Raw genomic sequence first — 19,083 nt, forward strand, 5'->3', positions numbered from 1 at the left:
TGATTTAATCCTCAAAGTTAAATATTACTTCATTTCTGACCCAAAGTTTGAGTGACTCCATCAAATGATATACCAAGGAAGCAGAGTCTTAGAGACTGGCTTTGGAATCAATGTTTCCAAAGTCACTATGGCTGTTAATTTCTTTCATTTCCATGTGACATATTATCCAAGAAAAAGAGACAGTGACTAGTGAGTCAACAGATACTAAGCACTGAAAGTTTTAACATTTTAAAGAAAGTTAGTCATTCGAATATCAATCTCCTTAGTTTGGGTATTCTTATTCTTCTAGGTGAATGTTCTACGGCAATTGTACAGCCTCTCAAAGTAGCTAGATATGAGGAAGATCCAATTAAAGAGCCCCACTAAAACCTCCACTTGCCTCATTCTCATTTCAGCCAAGACGTACAAAGGATCTATTTTATCCTTAAAACTGTGCTGGGTACATGAGAAAACACAAGAAAACAAAATGGACTCGGCTTGACCTTGAGACAACACCGCCTGGGGGAAGAACACCAAGCAAAAAGAAAAGAAATGCTGTATAGAGATCTGGCTTTGCTGCTGAATGGCCACATGATAAGCCCTAGTTTTTTCAGTGGTAACATGGGCTTAACATTATACCAGCTGTCCTATAGCAATCCGAAAATAAATTAGGATTAAAAAATACTTTGAAACTTAAAAAATCATTATATTTAAGATAATATGTAAGATATCATTATTCATCAAGCAACTACAGAATAGAAGAAAATATAGAAGTATAATGTGTATAACGTAAAGGCAGAATTTCTCAAAGTTAGTTCAACACAACTATAATTCTGTGAGATGTTTATAGATGTTCCTCAAAAAGAGTCCCATGGCTGGCTGGGGGCGGTGATTCACGCCTATAATTCCAGCACTTTGGGAGGCCGAGGCAGGTGGATCATGATGTCAGAAATTAAGACCATCCTGGCTAACATGGTGAAACCCCATCCTTACTAAAATACAAAAAATTAGCCAGGCATGGCGGTACATGCCTGTAGTCCCAGCCACTCAGGAGGCTGAGGCAGGAGAATCACTTGAACCCGGGAGGCGGAGGTTGCAGTAAGCCAAGATGTTGCCACTGCACTCCAGCCTGGCAACAGAGCAAGACTCTGTCTCAAAAAATAAATAAATAAAAATAAAAATAATAAAGAGTCCCATGGCCAAGTCAGGGTAGGAAGTACAGAATGTAAACAATGTTTCTATTATTAGCACTACCATTACCAGTAGTTAACACTTAATAAGTGTCAGTCATAGTGCTAAGCCTTTTACGGATCATCTCATTTAACCTCACAACAACCTAGGTACTATTATTTTTTTTTCTTTTTTCTTTTTCTTTTTTTTTTTTTTTTTTTTGAGACGGAGTCTCACTCTGTCGCCAGGCTGGACTGCAGTGGCACAATCTCGGCTCACTGCAACCTCCACCTGCCGGGTTCAAGCAATTCTCCTGCCCAAACCTCCTGAGTAGCTGGGACTACAGGCACCTACCACCACGCCCAGCTAATTTTTATATTTTTAGTAGAGTCGGGGTTTCACTATGTTGGCCAGGATGGTCTCAATCTCTTGATCTCGTGATCTGCCTACCTTGGCCTCCCAAAGTGCTGGGATTACAGGTGTGAGCCACCGTGCCCCGCCCAACCTAGATACTATTATTATCCCCATCTTACAGATGGGAAAACTGAGGCATAAGACATTATATAACTTGCCAAAGGTTACGTAGCTAATTAGTGAGAGAGGCAGGATTCAGACTAAGAGCCCTCACACTTAATCACAACACACACCATTCTCTACTTTCTCAACATTTTTTAAATTCATTGTGAATCTCTCAGAGGGAAATAGAACATATGTCTTTCCTGAATTTATTTTTTTTGGAGCAACCTGTAGCACTTTAGGAAATGGGGCAACAAGGAAAATACATTCCTTACCTTTTCCTAAACTTTTCTTCTTCCTAGGCTTGAGCCATACTTTAAGGTATTTCCTTTATGTTCCATGTAGCCCAAATTAGTAATCCAAGAAATACCAACTTAAAATTAACTGCCTAAGTCACTCTCACAATATAGAGCACAGCTCATCAGGAGACAGCACACAGAATTCACATTACCATTTGGTTTAAATGTCTGGGGCCAGAATTTCATATTGTACAACTGTGAAGCCCATCTACACCTAAAGGAGGAAAATGTATCAACTGTTAAATCATATACACTGTAATTACACATGATTACAATATCCCTTAAAATTCCCAACCTTCTATCAAGTGAAGTGAATAAGACTGCATTATTAAACTTTTGCTTTGCACTTATTAGCTTTATTACACTTTAAAGAAAAAAATGGAATAAGCCCATTAGGCAGTTTTGTTACCAATGAGTGTATTTTCCAATATTTTCTTCATCTAGTTTATGTAGCATAGCCTATAATGTAATCACGCTGTTTGAAAAACCACATTTTTTTTTATCACCGACACCATTAAGGTGAACTTAGTATAGAAGAAACTCAATCATAACACATCAAACACTTAGTTTTATAGAGACTTTAGTAAAGTGGATCCTCATTTTTCAATGATTATATCATTTCTTTGTGCTGTACTAAAAGCCAGGGATATAAGAACAATAATACAAGCTGAAGCCCGAGCAAAAATGATACCCAACGATCAATGACAAGTGGTTATGCAATTTGGTACCTTCACCTCCCCTCTTAAGAATCACACAGGCAATAAGGTAAATACGCACTAAAATTATCAGGATATTGTCATTCACCACCCATATGCAATCATGTCAAAAACATTACATCTTACAACACTTACAGTGAGCATTAGCAATGGTAGCTAAATGAGCTCTTAGGATAAGTTCCTAACATCACACACAGCATTTTAGCAAATCAAAAAACTTGTGGCAAGGACATATAGAAGAATGGTCCCTTTGGCATAGTAGCCCTAATGAAAGAAGTTCCAGCCATGCTTCTTAGCTAAAAACAACGTTAACAGAGTGAAGGGGGAGTTACTGTTTAATGGGTGCAGAGTTTCAATTATGCAAGATGAAGAGTTCTGTGGATGAATGGTGTTGACAGTTACACAACAGTGTGAATGTACTTAATGCCACCGAACTATACACTTAAATATGGTTAAAATGGTAACTTGTGTTATGTGTATTTCACCACAATTTAAAATAACAATTTTAAAAACAAAATTAACATAATTTCATGCTGTGATTTTCCCTTGGTGGATGGGCATGTTTTTTCCACTTCTCTGTACACTCCCCGTTTTAAAAAATAAACCTGGCCAGGTCTGGTGGCTCATGCCTGTAATCCCAGCACTTTGGAAGGCCAAGGCGGGTGAATCACGAGGTCGAGAGCTCGAGACCAGTCTGGCCAATATGGTGAAACACCATCTCTACTAAAAATACAAAAATTAGCTGGGCGTGGTGGTGTGTGCCTGTAGTCCCAGCTGCTTGGGAGGCTGAGGCAGGAGAATCCCAGGAGGCAGAGGTTGCAGTGAGCTGAGATCGTGCCACTGCACTCCAGCCTGGGCAACAGAGCGAGACTTCATCTCAAAACAAACAAACAAATAAACAAACAAACCTATGTTTTAAAATAAAGGATTAAAATGTCAACATCTAGAATATTATGTCTCGTAAAAATTCTGCTGGAGTTTCATGGTCTTATGCTTCTTCCCTTCTAGAAATAAGCTAGGACAATAAGTTCACAATAGACCTTCAATTAATATAAAACTAAAGGTTTGCTGAAATAACACAGATAGGTAGGTTAGGAGTCTAAGGAAACATTTTTGAATTCAATTTGAAGCCAATAAAAGGAATACAAAGAGTTGCCAGAATCTTTCTTATTTTATTATATTTGGCTATCAGCCTAAAGGCATTAAGAAGAAAGGTTCAAGCTTTGAAAAGTGAACTCAATAGAAGCAAATCAGATTGTACATGTTCCTTCTTCCTCTTTCCTTTCTATGGGCACCTGAACTCAAGAACCTTCAGAACACAGTAAAAATCTAAATCAGATAGTAAGGAAGAGAAGACTAAGATGAAAAGATGCCATTTATACTGGAGGTTGCGTGGGAAGAACATTAGTATGATCCAGGGAAGCAGAATAGTAGCCGCAAAAATCATTAGACACATTGGACCCCAATTTTAAGGGCCAGGCCCAAGGACCAAGGAACATGTAAGAAACATGTTCTTATTTACTTCTCTGAATTATCATAGTGGAAGGACTTCACTTTCAGACCAACTGTTCACAATACTCAGTCATCTGCAGGAAAAAACAATCCAAACATGTGAACATAAGCTCTTAAAGGACTATATTCAGGAGAAAGGACTCACATCTTGGCTGTATCTGCAAAGGGCACTGAAGCCCTGAATGGGTGGCTGAATCAGATGACTTCAAAAGAGCTTCTAAGCCTGAGAAATCAAATTCCACACCAAGGCTGCATCAATGAGTAGGGGATGTTCTGGAATTTTAGGATGTGAACCTTCATGGTCATAGAATAGGGCAATTTTTATCTGTATTCATGTGGTTAGTCAGAACTTAAAATTCTAAGAATATGGGTAATCGATTAGAAAATAAGTTAATTATTTTACAACTCTGGAAATACATATTAATACCAATGTTAAAGTATCTGTGGTTGTGACCTAATATCACAACCATAATGTGATGTAGGATTAGTGTATACATGGAAAACCGCTCTCTGGAGGAAAGTTTTATTATTCCCTCAGGGCCTTCTTACAGAGTATGGATTTTTTAATTCCTAGTGGAATATTTTTCATACACCATTGCAGACTATTAAGTACCAGATATTACATTATGTAGTTTAAACTTTGTACTACTGCATGAGAAGACTTCCCTGTCGGAGAACTATTTTTTATGGCTAGCATTTTTTAATATGAAAATGAACATTCCTTTGGGGTAAGATCACTGCAACTGGAATTTGGGAGAACTTTATAACTTAACATATTCATCAATGTGTAGAAATTCTCTCAGGGGAATAGGGTGAGGAGAGAAGAAAATACAACAGGAAGAAGGCTTTTTAATAACTTATAGTGTTGACACAGGGCAAAGCAATGGTATTTATAAGGTCTGGCTTCCACTGGGCATAACTGTAAACAGGCAGGGGACTAGTGTAGGATGCTAGCAAGTTAAAAAATAATAATAATAGTGTTAAAAAGCAAAGGAAAAAAATGCATTAAACTTCAGGCCAGTTAAAGGTACACTTACTAATGGTGGACTATTAAGTACACACCCAGGAGAGTTGCAGACTCGGAAATATTAAAAAGGCAATATAAATGCACTTTCCAGGCAATTCTTGAGAAAATAGATGTCTTGCAGAATTTTGGAGTCAAATATGGAAATAAAATCTAAGTGTTAGTGGTCATTTAAAAATCTTTGCCACAGAGAACTTGGATACTCAGTATTTGGAAAAGCCGATAGAAAGTTTAAACAAAATTGACTACTCACTTGTAGACTGTGCCTCCGTTGCCATGACCAAGAGTGTCCCGATACCGTATGTCTTGTTCATTCATCTCCACAAGAAAGAAAGAAAAACAAAAAGGGTGTCATGCTGTGGATGGAAATGTCAAGGAAAAGCAACTCTGGGCCATAAACAACAAGCAGTCTGGGTCATTTCAAGTTCAGCTGCAAGAACGAGAAGATCAATACAACATTTGCTGTCCAATTTATAAAAGACGATACCAAGGGACAAAGTGATGGAAAGTTTAATGACAATTTGTTTGCCTGGGTCATTTCATTAAAGTTTGATAAAAGGTGTCAAAATGGAATGATATAACATAGCTCAAAAGGGTCAGGTCAGAGATACTGATAAGAAAACAGTCTCCAGTACTGCATATAACCAATGCCAAAGAGCACTGCACATAACCAAAGTCAAACTTAGGAAGACAACACACACACACACACACACACACACACACACACACACACACACACTCTCAGTAATCTAACGCATGATCTGTAAATAAATCAGCCCTAGAAAACTCCTCAGATGACCCCCATAATTAACATTTAACAAACTAAATAATGTTTATGATTTTCCTAGAGTACATATCGCTTTTCTTTGCAAGTAACAAACTAGTATACAGCAATAATTAGGCAGAAATCATATTATGAAGATGGCAAAGTACCAAATCAATGCACTTAAGATGCACATATAGTCGGATATTATAAAGGAAAAATACATAGGCATGTAATTTTTATTAAAGTCATTTTCATAACTTAATATATAAAAGTTTGCATGTTTTTCAAGGTTCTATAAAACCCATTATACCACAAATAACTACTCTCATTTGTATCATGAATAGTAGGTAAATTATGTTAGTGCCCACAAAATAATGTTTTAGAGTTTAGAGAGCTCCCTATATAATTATTTATCAAATGACTTTAAGACTAGTCGGACTTTGATGCATTCAGTAATTTTCTACACACTGGTCCAGATGCTTAAAAATTAACTGCCAACTTTATTCACTAAGTGGATTTAATAAAGGTGTTCTTTTCCATATAGCTAAAGCTTGGGGAAAGCCACTGTAAGCCCTGAAAAAAAAAATCAATTTCCAGGGAATTGCACTGCCTTGCATGGGCAGAAAATGGATGGAGTTTTTAATTCAATATCACTTGGAAAAAAAACAGTTTGCTCTCAGACCAGTATAGTAAAGCTTTAAATATTTTGCTCTACTCTAAACTTCTACCAATTGAATAAAGCAAGAGTTCATTCACCAAGGGAAATATTTTCCTTCTACACATTTCTGAAGTTGAAGCTTCAGAGAGCTGTGATAATTAGGAGTACAATGCAGGTAACAGAAACAGCTTCCTTTCCGAGCCATTTTACCAATCCCTAAAAGAATACTGACAGATTAATGTGCAAAGGCCAATTCAGCACCCAATTTAATTGTAGTACAACCAGATTGATGCCCTTTACAATCAGCTAATTATTATATTCAGGGTCTGTGAAGTAATGAAAAACATGCCAGAACAATTGGCAACTATTTTCCTATTTGAGGGAAATTCTGTTCATCACTACCTCTATATTACTAATACAGAAAAAAAACATTTGAAGCTGTATAAAAGGTGTGGCATAAACAAAATAAAATCTCATTATTCTGGACGGAATGATAAATTTTAAAGCAGCATGAAGAAAAGTAACACATAAAGTGACGAGATGCTAAACTAGCAGAACTACTGTTTGGTTTACTTTGATAAATGAAGGATATGTAAATAGCAGTATCCATTGGTGGGCACAAATAGGCCACTGGGCTAATTCCCTTAGAACATTTCTCTAGGTAATCTAAACATGTCTGTAACAACCTGATTTGTACTATTAACTAATAAGCTACACTCTCATCAAGGCTTGACATAAATTTCTAGAAGAGACATTTCACTCACTCAAGTACACAAATTCTGAATTTGTGGCACTAAGGTTTAAGGGTAAGCAGGAAGTTGCTACGTAGTAGATAGGGTCTATGCCCTGGAGGGGCCACAGTCTGCAATCATATACCCTCCACCACTTCATAGGCAAAGGGGTAGGTATGGCATGTCTCTGAGCATGTTCAAACGGTGTAATTCTGACTTCTTAGTCTTTTTACCACTAATATCCACTACAGGGAAAAGAGAAGGGAAGAAGCTACCCAATCCACATTCCCAGCACTCCAACCTAACAAGGAGTGGTAAGCATCCAACACTGTCAGGGCACAGGTGGGGAAGGAGTGCAGGGAGGAGAAGGGGAGAGGGAGAATGTTTGTTGCAAGTGTATGTGCATGTGCATTAATCACTGTCTAAGCAAATTCAAGAATGGAAAAAATCAAGACAAATATGGAATCCTTCATATAACCAGGAGGATTGCAAGAGTCTCATAAAGATAAAAATGGTTTTGAAGAGCAATTTCTAGAACCATGTCACTTAGTATCCATAAAAAGTGAGCAACATGTTCCTATAATGTGTTTCTACAATGTTTTAAAGTTATGTAAACCTTTGGCCTGTGAACTGATTGATAGTTTTTTAGTTGGTTTTTTTTTTTTTTTTTTTTTTTTTTTTTTTTGGAGATGAAGTCTCACTCTGTCACCCAGGCTGGAGTATAATGGTGTGATCTCAGCTCACTGCAAACTCTACATCCCAAGTTCAAGTGATTCTCCTGCCTTAGCCTCCTGAACAGCTGGGATTACATGCACGTGCCACCATGCCCAGCTAATTTTTGTATTTTTAGTAGAGATGGGGTTTCACCATGTTGTCCAACCTGGTCTCGAACTCCTGACCTCAGGTGATCAGCCTGCCTCAGCCTCCCAAAAGTGCTGGGATCACAGGCATGAGCAACTGTGTCCAGTCTGGTCATTTTTTAATATTTAAAAATACCAGATTCTTTTTCTTTTTGCTTATTTGAATTTTCTAATTTTTATATGCTGTACAAATACTCCTCATGTAAAAAAAGAAATTGGGAGGGGATGGGAAAAACAAAGCAGAGCCCAAGAATTGATTACAAAAAATATTTTTAGAACTTCATATCTCTGACCAATTAGGCTAATTTAATTGATCTTAACTATGAAAAAATCACTAAAGGGATCTACAATCAACTAGTAGCATTTTTGCCTTTTTCATTTAGATAAGGATATTAATTCAACTTTTCAAAATGAAGCATAGGAAGAGTGTTCATTACATAAGAAAGTGATATTTAGAAGCTCACAGAATATTGTATTTAAATATTATAGTTGGGATCAAGTATCATTTAAAAAAATCACAGAATTTTACAGCATTCTAAGACCAGTTAGCCCACTTTACTTAGGTTACATAACTAGTCAAAAACTCAGTCTTTCAGTATACTCCAGTACAACATCATAGCTCAGCAGTTTGTCTCAGGTGTTAAGTATGGCGGGACATTCCTATCAATGGCTACTGGCCCACAGGAAGGTAAACAATCAACGGAAAGACACTCACAAGTTAAAAGCAATTTCATTAGCTATGATGTTAGTTTTTAAGAAGAAAAACGTTTTTAAAATCACACAGCTCTTTAAATTGAAAACAGGTGAAGGACAGCTTTTTATTCAATAACAATACCAAGTAGCTTTTAAATACAGTCCAGGTTCCTTGTTTTAACTAAAAAAGCAAATAAAAGGCAGAATAATAAATGTGAGGGAGGAGGAAGAAAAAGCCACAGGAGTTACAATTACATGTCAACTGCCAAGATAGCAAATGACCTTAGAGAAATGACTGGCACTGAGCTCTGTTCCTGCTGAAAGAGAGGCAGGGGCCATAAAAGAAACAGAGACAGCAACAACCCATGGGCAGAGTCAGGTTGGGTTTGTGTGGGTAAAGGAGGGTTGTGTAGTTTGGGCTTACATACACAGTCTCATTTATGTTTCAGTCTTCCTCTACAATCCAAGATGAACTGTAAGAATCTAAGAGTTATATATACTAGTAATGATACAGTTTTTAAACCTAATTTTACAGTAGATACCTATTCCCCCTTCCTTTTTTTTCTAAATACAAAAAGGTTTTCCTGTTGTTGTTGGGTTTTTTTTGAGACAGAGTCTTGCTCTGTCGCCCAGGCTGGAGTGCAGTGGCACAGTCTTGGCTCACTGCAACCTCCACCACCTGGGCATGGGCCGCCGTACCCAGTTAATTTTTTGTATTTTTAGTAGAGAAGGGGTTTCACCGTGTTGGCCAGGCTGGTCTCAAACTCCTGGCCTCAAGTGGGCCTTCTAAAGTGCTGGGATTATAGGCATGAGCCACCGCGCCCAGCCAAGTACAGAAAGTTTTTCTAAAGGCTTTTTGAAGTTATCGAAATAACAGCCAAAAGATGCAGCTGGACCAGAATTAGTTTTAGATCTGATTTGAGTAGATTTATACTTGATTTATCAGGAATAGGAAAATACTGCCACCCTCTCCTATAAACTCTTTCTAAAAAACAGAGAAAGAAAAAATAACTTTAGAGATGCAAAGGCCAAAGTCACATATCTTTGGAGTAACTGTGCACTTTTTAAATTCTTCAAATTCTGGGCTATTTCTAATCAGTTTCAAATCAAGGGCCAATGTTAAACAGATGATGCCACACTAGAACTGAAGTAGGAAAAACACATCCAGAAAACACATCAGTGAGACTGATTTATAGCTCTCAATAAAACATGCCAAAAATACCTTCTGATTTATTTTTTTAAGCTGGAAAAATGGAATTACTCCAACATAAAGTAATAACAGGAAAACAATGTCTCCATTTCAAAGACTAAATGTTAAACTTTTTTAAAGTGCTTGATTTAATATATTAATGAAATTAATGGAAAAAATGAAATGGAATTCAATTATGGATCAGCACAGAAAATATTCTTTGTTTATTGTCTGTCTGTGTTAAGAAGAATCAGTACCTATCGCTTATAAATCATTAAAATAAAAATGCTCAATTAATCCTTATTTTATATGTAAAGGTCTGACAGAAACTAGTCCCATCACTAGACCTTTGCTTCACAAATCGAAGCAATAATGGTTTCAGAAAGCAGTCACACTCTATGAGCAGACAATTGGAGAGATTTAGTAAATCCCACTTTATAGAGCAGAGACTAATCGGAAAACACAGGCCAGTCAAATGTTTCTTATGAACTGTTGACACTATATCAATGCTGAATCAATTGGTGGCATTTACTCTGAGTGACAGAAAAGAAATAAATATTTATATCACATAACCTATATCAATGAACCCAGGCAGAAAGCTATTTCTAACTTGTCAATATTTGATTATCTTGAAGAATCATGTCCCTTTCTTTTAATGATTAATATGAATTCCTTATTAAATCTAAGTGGAGGCTAGTGGAAAGGCAAATCATTATTAATGCTTGAGAGCATAAACCACTAAAATAAAAAACTATGCTCAAGTGTTAAAGTATCATTAAATGTGACTTACATCTTCCATATCAAGTGGTGTCAGTGTTCAGCCCAGAAATTTATTGATGCCTACAACTGTGCACAGTACCTCACTGCAATGCAATTTCACTCACTGTTTAGTTACCCTATAGCACCAAGGAATTAAGGAATTAGTAGAAGGAGACATTTCGAAAGCTTCCAAAGGTGGGTTTTTTTTGGTTTTTGAGGGAATTTTTTGAGTGCAAGTAAATGTAAGAAAGGCTAATCCTTATAAAGAAAAAAAAAAAGCTGTATTGTTTAATATGAGGTTATCACATTCCCAAGGGAAAGCAATAAACAATCTTTAAGTGTCAAAAATCCTTGCCATGACAACCTCCCACCATAGAGAACCTCATAACTGAAGCCACTAAGATATCTATGGTACTAGGTTTACTGTCAAAACATTATTTTTTTGCAGTGGAAAAAACTGTTTTTCATTTTTGGAAGAAGAGTCTATGACAGGTTATTTTCCATTGCCTGGGCTGAATAAATGTAGTTAAAGCTTCTTAATTTATGTCAATTTTGAAATATATTTTCCAGCTAAGGAACACAGTGACTCATACATAAACTACAATTAGTAACTAGAATGCAAGCATGTTGAAGATACACAAATATCCTAGGCTCAATATCTTTCCTTTTAGTCAGATTTTGTTTATATATACTGGTTCTAACAAAATATAAGGCACTGAGGTGATACAGATGTGGACCTCAATCTAAACAAACCTTTGGCTGCTAAAAGTTAAAGGTATTCGATAAATACTATCTAAAATGTTGAGAGTGCAAAGATTATACATACACCACTAGATTCTCCTTAGCTGTATATAGGATATTTAAGGACTGGAATTCACATACTCTGGATGGCAATCAGATGTCAGAAGCAGATCAACTTAATTTCTTCTAACTGTATTCAAGGAATTGTGTGCTAAATAAGCAAGGCCCCCAGAAGCACTACCATACAGCACTGTTTTAAGGCATGCACATGTATTAGGCCACAATGTTACAGGTGATATTAAAGGACAGGCATGAGGACCTGGCTTTGTCTTCTTGACATGCTCCACTACAAGTACTTGATTCATGAAATGCCAATGAGGCTTGGAGAGGTCAGCGTGTGAAGGCACTGAATAAGCATCTGAGATAATTAAGATTTCAGCCTTCGAAACATGGACGGGAAGTGAACAGCAGTTAAGAAAATCAATAAGAGTCTTTTATTTGCAGTGACACAGATGTCTCAGTCAATAGAGCCTAATAGGCAGGCTTGATCGCAATGGACAGGCGCCTGCCTCCAAGGCTATCAAAGGGCTTCCACTATAACAAACATTAAAACGCATTTATGTTGCTATTGAAGAATCGAGGACCCTGTAGGTAGCTTAATTTACCAGTGTATGTTTAAAAGCACTATACTATTTCAGATGTGTCCATTTACTTGAATCAAAATTAGTAAGAAATAACTGGCCTGAAGGCTCGTTTGCCCCTCACTGGCTGGGTTAGGTCATTCAGCATAAGATGGCCAGTCTACGAGGCAAACCAAGGTCTCCTGAAGGCCAGGAATTTTCTACGCCAAAGGTCTGCTGTCACTCTGCTTCCCTAAAAAGCCAGTGTTAGTTTCAGGACAAAAGAAGGAGCTAAGGTGAAAAAGTAATGGTTTTTCCTTTTCTCCCCAAAGATAATGAAAGAAACAGTTACCTCAGAATGCAGGGCCATTTCAACAGCCCCTGAGTTGACACACTTGTTCAGAACTGATTAACTTTTTAAAAACTGAGATGGCAGCAGGGTGTGTGCATGGTACTTCAATCTGCTGGGAGTGAAACCCATTAGCACAGTTTGAAAAACGGGCTGCAAATTGTTCTGCCAATCAAATTAAGCCATGTTATTCATTTATGACAGGAAACTCACAGACTCTTTATCTGTTTAATAAGCTTATGGATACAAAAAATGGACAGTAATATGTTATTACTATGTGCAAATCTTAATATATAATAATACCTACCTGGCCATTGGCTAATATTTTTTTCAGTTCAGCAGAAGACTTCTTTAAGCTGAAAAGGAAAGATACTTTTTAGTGGCAAGATCATCAACACCTCTGAACACCACTGAAAATTCCAGACTGAAATATACCTTTGCTTTTAGGTATAGGGATTGAGCACACTCCTCACATCCTTCTCCCGATATAATTTTTTTTTTCAAAAGTAACTGGCCAAATGCAAAAGGTATCAAATAAAGACACTAAAACTCTATTAGTAATCTAAAGCAATAAAGAAGCCTACAGTCAAGATAAAGCTACAATATTTTACGAACTACTTCAGTGACTTTTTTATGGTCATTAGTTCTGCCTTTAGATAGCCTTTCAGAGGCAATTTCATGTGGACAATGTCAGCTGCTAAGCACTAATATTCACAGCAAATAAAGATTATGGAACTTTAAAAGAAAAAACAGATCATTTAAGTCCTGGTCTCTCACACAGTTAAAAGTTATAATTGAGTTTCCTGGGAAGCAAATATGAAGTACAAATAAATCCTGGTACTCACTAGCTGTGTGATCTGGGACAAGTTACTTATCCTCGCTGAACCTCAATTTCCTCTTTCTGTAAAATGGGGAAAATATCAATTTCACAGGGTAACCAGGAAAATTAAATATTACAAAAAATCTAGTGCTGTGTCTTGTCCATAGTAGGTGTGTTTTTACAAACAAAATTAATAAATTTTAGCTGGCTTTTTTTTCCTTTCCTATGGGTACAAGACTGAGCTTCCAGAGTTATTTAGGAAATATTAAAGCGTTTTCTGAACATGTATGACTATGTTAACACTCATATGGATAAATTTAGTGAAAGTCCTTTTTTTTTTTTTTGATAGAGTTTCACTCTTGTTGCCCAGACTGGAGTGCAAAGTACAATGACACGATCTCGGCTCATCACAACCTCCACCTCCCTGGTTCAAGTGATTCTCCTGCCTCAGCCTCCCGAGTAGCTGGGATTACGGGCATGCGCCACCACGCCTGTATTTTTAGTAGAGACAGGGGTTTCTCCATGTTGGGCAGGCTTGTCTCGAACTCCCAACCTCAGGTGGTCTACCTGCCTCGGCCTCCCAAAATGCTGGGATTACAGGCAAGAGCCACTACCCCGGCATGAAAGTCCTTCTTGAATAAAGAATGGTAGTCAAGGGGAGCTCTGAAGACTTCTAGCTTTATAATGAGTTATACCTGTGAATATCTACCTGACTAGTAGAGTAGCATATAAAATAGCACCTTTTCCCAACAATATTCTATTTGAGATTTAAAGCCTGTTAAGAGGCCAGGCACAGTGGCTCATGCCTGTAAATGACTTGACATATGCTAAGGGTTCCATAAATGGTGGTCACTGCTCTGGTTATTATTATACAGTGGTGGCAGTAGTAGTAATGCAGTAAGATATTAAGATCATAAATATATCAGAAAGCAAAAGGGGCCAAGCACAGTGTCTCAAGCCTGTAATCCCAGCACTTTAGGAGGCCCAGGAAAGAGGATCGCTTGAGCCCAGGAGTTCAAGAACAAGCCTGGGCAACATAGTAAGGCCCCATCTCTAAAAAAAATTAAAAACTTAGCCAGGCATGGTGGCACCTGCCTGTAATCCTAGCTACTCAGGTCACTTGAGGCCAGGAGGTTGAGGCTGTGGTGACCCGTAATTGTGCCACTGCACTCCAGAATGGGGGGTGACAGCAATGAGACCCTGTCTCAGAAAGAAGGAAGGAAGGAAGGAAGGAAGGAAGGAAGGAAGGAAGGAAGGAAGGAAGGAAGGAAGGAAGGAAGGGGGGAGAGAGAGAGAGTGAGAAAGAGAAAGAGAGGGAAAAAGAGAGAGAGAGAGAGGGAGGGAGGAAGGAAGGAGAAAGGAAGGAAGAAAAGAAAAAGAAAAAAAGAGAAAGGACTCAAGACCTAACATGAAATACACATATTCCATTTGGTACCTTTAATAGGTTACGTTTGAGAGAATCTCAGACTTCAAGTTGGATCACACTTTACCATTTCAAGTTATAATTACTCTTCTTTCTACATATATCTTAAACTTTTGCTATGGTCAAATGTAAACTATGGAGCCTGAGTCCCTATTTTCCCAGATTTTATAAAGTATGTCCTCATCCAAGGGTTCTTGACTTTAATGTCCTACGACGTCTAAGACTCCATGCACTAAAGTGGCAATTAACAATTTTGTAGAATAGGATGAAAGCTGAAACATATATGGAAAAAATACACAGCTGCCTAAAATCAGTCCAGTTAACATAATAATAGCTGCTATTTATCAAGTGATGATCATGTGCTAGGCACTGTGCTAAATGCTTATTATCCTAATTTAATCCTTATAATAACTATACTCTAGGTATAGTTATTATCCCTAATTTATAAAGGATACTAAAATACAGACCTCTAAGGTACATACCTTGCTCAAAGTCTGTCTATCTCCTATACACACACAAACACACACATATTTTTTTCTGGGAAACATTCAGATTCTAGTTTTCCCACAAATGACTCCCAATTTGATAGTTCCAATTATTGTAAAGACACAAATAAGCAAACAAAGTCCAGGCAAGGTTTCTACATAGATATTGCATTACGTTATAAACTTGAATTAATAACATTTTGATTCATTGCATTTATAAAATGCCTTTCATCCAAGAAATAAAACGTGATTCCTAATACAGCTTCATCAATCTTTCTAACACCAGTGGTAGATAGATGGAAAGTTTAATCATCCTAATTTACAGAAGGAGAAAGCTAAGTAGTTTAGGAAAGGCCTTGCCTTGGCAGCAGGACTTGAATTCAGTAATTATGGCCTAGGAACACCAAGTGGATTAGTAAACTCAGTTTAATAAACAGTCAATCACCTAAGGCAAAAGAAAAAACAACCCATGCTTTGAGAGCAATAGAGGAAAATACTGTTTCATTCATTATGCTAGTATCTGGCTATCAACTTTGGTTAAAAAAAAAAAAAGAAAAACAAAAAAGAAAAAATTGTATCCTGGCAATTTCTTTGTGAGTCATTTTACTCAATATTTCATTCATCCGCATGTTCATGGTGACCTAAGCTATCCAAAAATCACTCTTAAAAACATTTTAAGGCCAGCTGTGGTGGCTCATGACTGTAACTACAACACTTTGGAAGGTCATAGTGAGAAAATTGCTTGAGCCAGGAGTTTGAGACTAGCCTAGGCAACACAGTGAGACCCCATCTCTACAAAAGAAATTTAAAAATTAAAAAAAAAAAAAAATGCCTAGCCAGGCATTGTGGTGCAGGCCCATAGTCCCAGTTACTTGGGAGGCTGAGGTGGAAGGACCACTTGAACCCAGGAGGTCAAGGTTGCAGCAAGCTGTGATTGCGCCACTGCACTCTAACTGCACAACAGAGCGAGACCCCATCTCTAAAAAAGTAATAAAATAAAATAAAAACATTTTAAAATTTAAATGTGTTACGACTGTAACTTGAGTATGACACCTGAAGAGAGACACTGAGATATCCAAAGAAGAGTAAAATGATGAGGGGACTAGAAGTAATGTCATATCAGAAAAGATGAAAGAGATGGGAGAATTTAGTCCAGAGGCAAGATGTAAAAGAAATACACGTATATTCACACATACATTCATTCATTCATTCAAACATGATTGACTATAACCTATATGGCAAGCATCATGCTGGGAATTGGAACTTTGCCAATGAATATGCTACAGTCACTGCCCTCAAGGAGTATAGAATCTACTGGAGGACAGAGGTGATTATAATACAATGTGCTCACTGCTACAATACAAGGAAGCGTGGGGATATCATAGGAATTCCTACAGAGGTCCCTGGTGTGCACTGGGAGATGGGTAGTAATCAGGGACAGTTTTCAGAAGAAGATAATTTAGCCCTCAAAGATAACCAAGGTTAGCCAGACTGAAGGTCAAGGTGGGGATGAAAAGAAACGGGAAAATGTGCAGGCCCAGTAGAGAGAAGAAAGTGGTCCATTCAGGGCACTATGTGTTCATCAGCAAAGCTGGAATGTCAGGTGGGATGCCGTGGAGAGGCAGGTCAACAAGCTGGAGTACACAGAGCACCCATATGTGAAGGGCCACTGCTCACCTGCTGTGGAGGTTACACTTCATCTTGAAAGCATGAAGAGCAGTGAAGTTTTAAAGTAGGGAATGACTGCAGCTCAGGACTGTGCACTGGCAAGGTGGCTCCAGCTGCAGGGTGGAGGAGGGGCTCAATGGGGCAAGAACGGAGGGAGCAGACTCTCAGGAGGCTGTGGCAGCGATGTGGAGAGCCAGAACCACCCACACAGCAGCAGGGATGCTGGTGAGTAGAAAGACTCAGAGCTACTCAGAAGGTAGAACCTACAAGTGTGGGGACTGACAGGGTGTGGCACTGAGGGAGGCCTAGGAAGCAGTGAAGGAGGACTGACAGGTTATCTGGAGTTAGCAATAGACTGGATATGGGAGAATTTACTGAGACAGAAAATCTAGAACTGTGTTTGGAGGGAAGACCATTGGAAGAGCTGTTCCCCTGGAAGAGGGAACAACCACGTTCTGAGGGCTTAACTAAAATGTTATGAGTGGGTGCTACAGAAAGACAAATCCCAGCTCACAAAAAAAGCCTTCTGAGATATAGCTGAATAAAAAAGGGAAGGAGCTGCCTCGGCTGATAAAGTGCATTCCTCCAACAGGGATGTTCAGGAAGAGGTTTGAAGACCATTTGGCAAGGAGTAGGGAGTCAAACATCAAAAGACGGCGGGATTAGATGGGAGCTTCTGCTCATTTGCCACACCACAGGCAGAGAATCTTTTAAAAACATAGGGCTGGCCACGTCCCTGTCCTACTAAAAGCCCTCTAACTGCTCGCCAGTGCAACTGAGAGGAAAATTCAAACATGACAGGGCCTACGAGGCCCCGCATGATGAGTCCTGTCTACCTCCTTAGCTCCTATCACTCCTATTGCTCTCTCATCTCCTCTCTCCAAATCCCTTCCCCAACCCAGCACCCCTCCCTGTGCTCCAGTCAAACTGGCCTATTCACAAACATGCCGAGTTTCTTCTCCACCTCAAGGCCTTCACCTACCCTCTTCCCTCTGTCTGAAACACCCTTGTCTACTTCTTGACGTACTTCTCATCCTTCAGATCAAAACAGAAACATCACTCTCCCCAGGCAGCCTTCTCTGAGCACCCAGTCTAAATCTAAACATTCACCTTTCCTTTCCATAAGAGGTCCTTTCTCTTTGGTCAATATGTAGCTAGGTTATCTAACTGGTCAAATTTCTTTCTAGCTTCTTCCCCACCTCACCCCAACTCTGTAGATAAATCACATCAAGGGCACACTTCACTAAACTGCTCTCACCTATTGCTTGGAAGTGAATCTGAGACTGCTGGGCTGCTGTGTTGAGAGGGTCCGGCCCGGGTATTCACCTAAAAGTAAAGAAAGAATCTTGATCAGTCTTGTGTTCTGAGGACACAGTTCTAATTAACCTATAATTTGCCACAAATTTCTCATTTCACTATGAAGGTTAATTAGCTTGTTGCTAGACAGACCCACGGTTGGAGTCTATTCAGTATATAGGTTACAAAACCGTATAACCCATACATTACATAATATTCTATTCCTGTCATTATTCCATTAAATGTTTAAACGGTGATGAAAAAGGAGAGATAAACAGCGTGAAAATCCAACTCACTGTCTAGAATACATATAAAAACAGTATGTTCAAAAAGTACATTAAGAATATACCCAGGGGTTAGTAGTGAACCTCAAGTTACATCCTTCTAGCTCTGCAACCAAGCAGAACACTGTATGCAGAGTGTTTCTTATTCACTAAAAAATGAGGTTCAAATAATTAATTATTAAATATTTGAGCCTAATACAAAAGCCAGCTTTTCTTTCAGATGTGAAGCTCTAAACAGAAATCCAGAATTCAAAATAGACAGAATGAAAAGCTATGTGCTAGATATATGTTTCTAGCATAAATATGTCAAAAGGAGGGTATTCCATGGGCAATATGCTCATGTGCTTAATTAATCACTGAAATGAAGTCTATATTCTTACTAAAATCTTTGTAGATACCAGCATCTAGGATTATCCTGAAGATACTGACCAACAAAACAATTCCAAATAATTGAAAATACAGTACCAAACCCCGCGTATGCAAATATATACACATACTGAGCAAATACTACAGATGAATCCCCCT

At 38.2% G+C, this 19,083-nt stretch overlaps 1 protein-coding gene across 10 annotated transcripts in view; it reads right to left on the bottom strand.

Annotated features, from left to right (window-relative positions):
* Positions 1–19,083, bottom strand: part of LOC105488046 (mitogen-activated protein kinase kinase 5) — a 262,603-nt gene that overhangs the window by 200,993 nt on the left and 42,527 nt on the right. For all 10 annotated transcript variants that reach the window (XM_011751800.3, XM_011751772.3, XM_011751745.3 and 7 more), the window contains exons 6-8: positions 18,237–18,304; positions 12,890–12,938; positions 5,470–5,534 (exon numbers count right to left, since the gene is read on the bottom strand). In XM_011751800.3, coding sequence (XP_011750102.1) covers positions 5,470–5,534; positions 12,890–12,938; positions 18,237–18,304 — 182 coding nt within the window. The remainder of the gene's footprint in view (positions 1–5,469; positions 5,535–12,889; positions 12,939–18,236; positions 18,305–19,083) is intronic.

This window comes from Macaca nemestrina, chromosome 7 (assembly GCF_043159975.1).
Source record: "Macaca nemestrina isolate mMacNem1 chromosome 7, mMacNem.hap1, whole genome shotgun sequence".
NCBI lineage: Eukaryota > Metazoa > Chordata > Mammalia > Primates > Cercopithecidae > Macaca > Macaca nemestrina.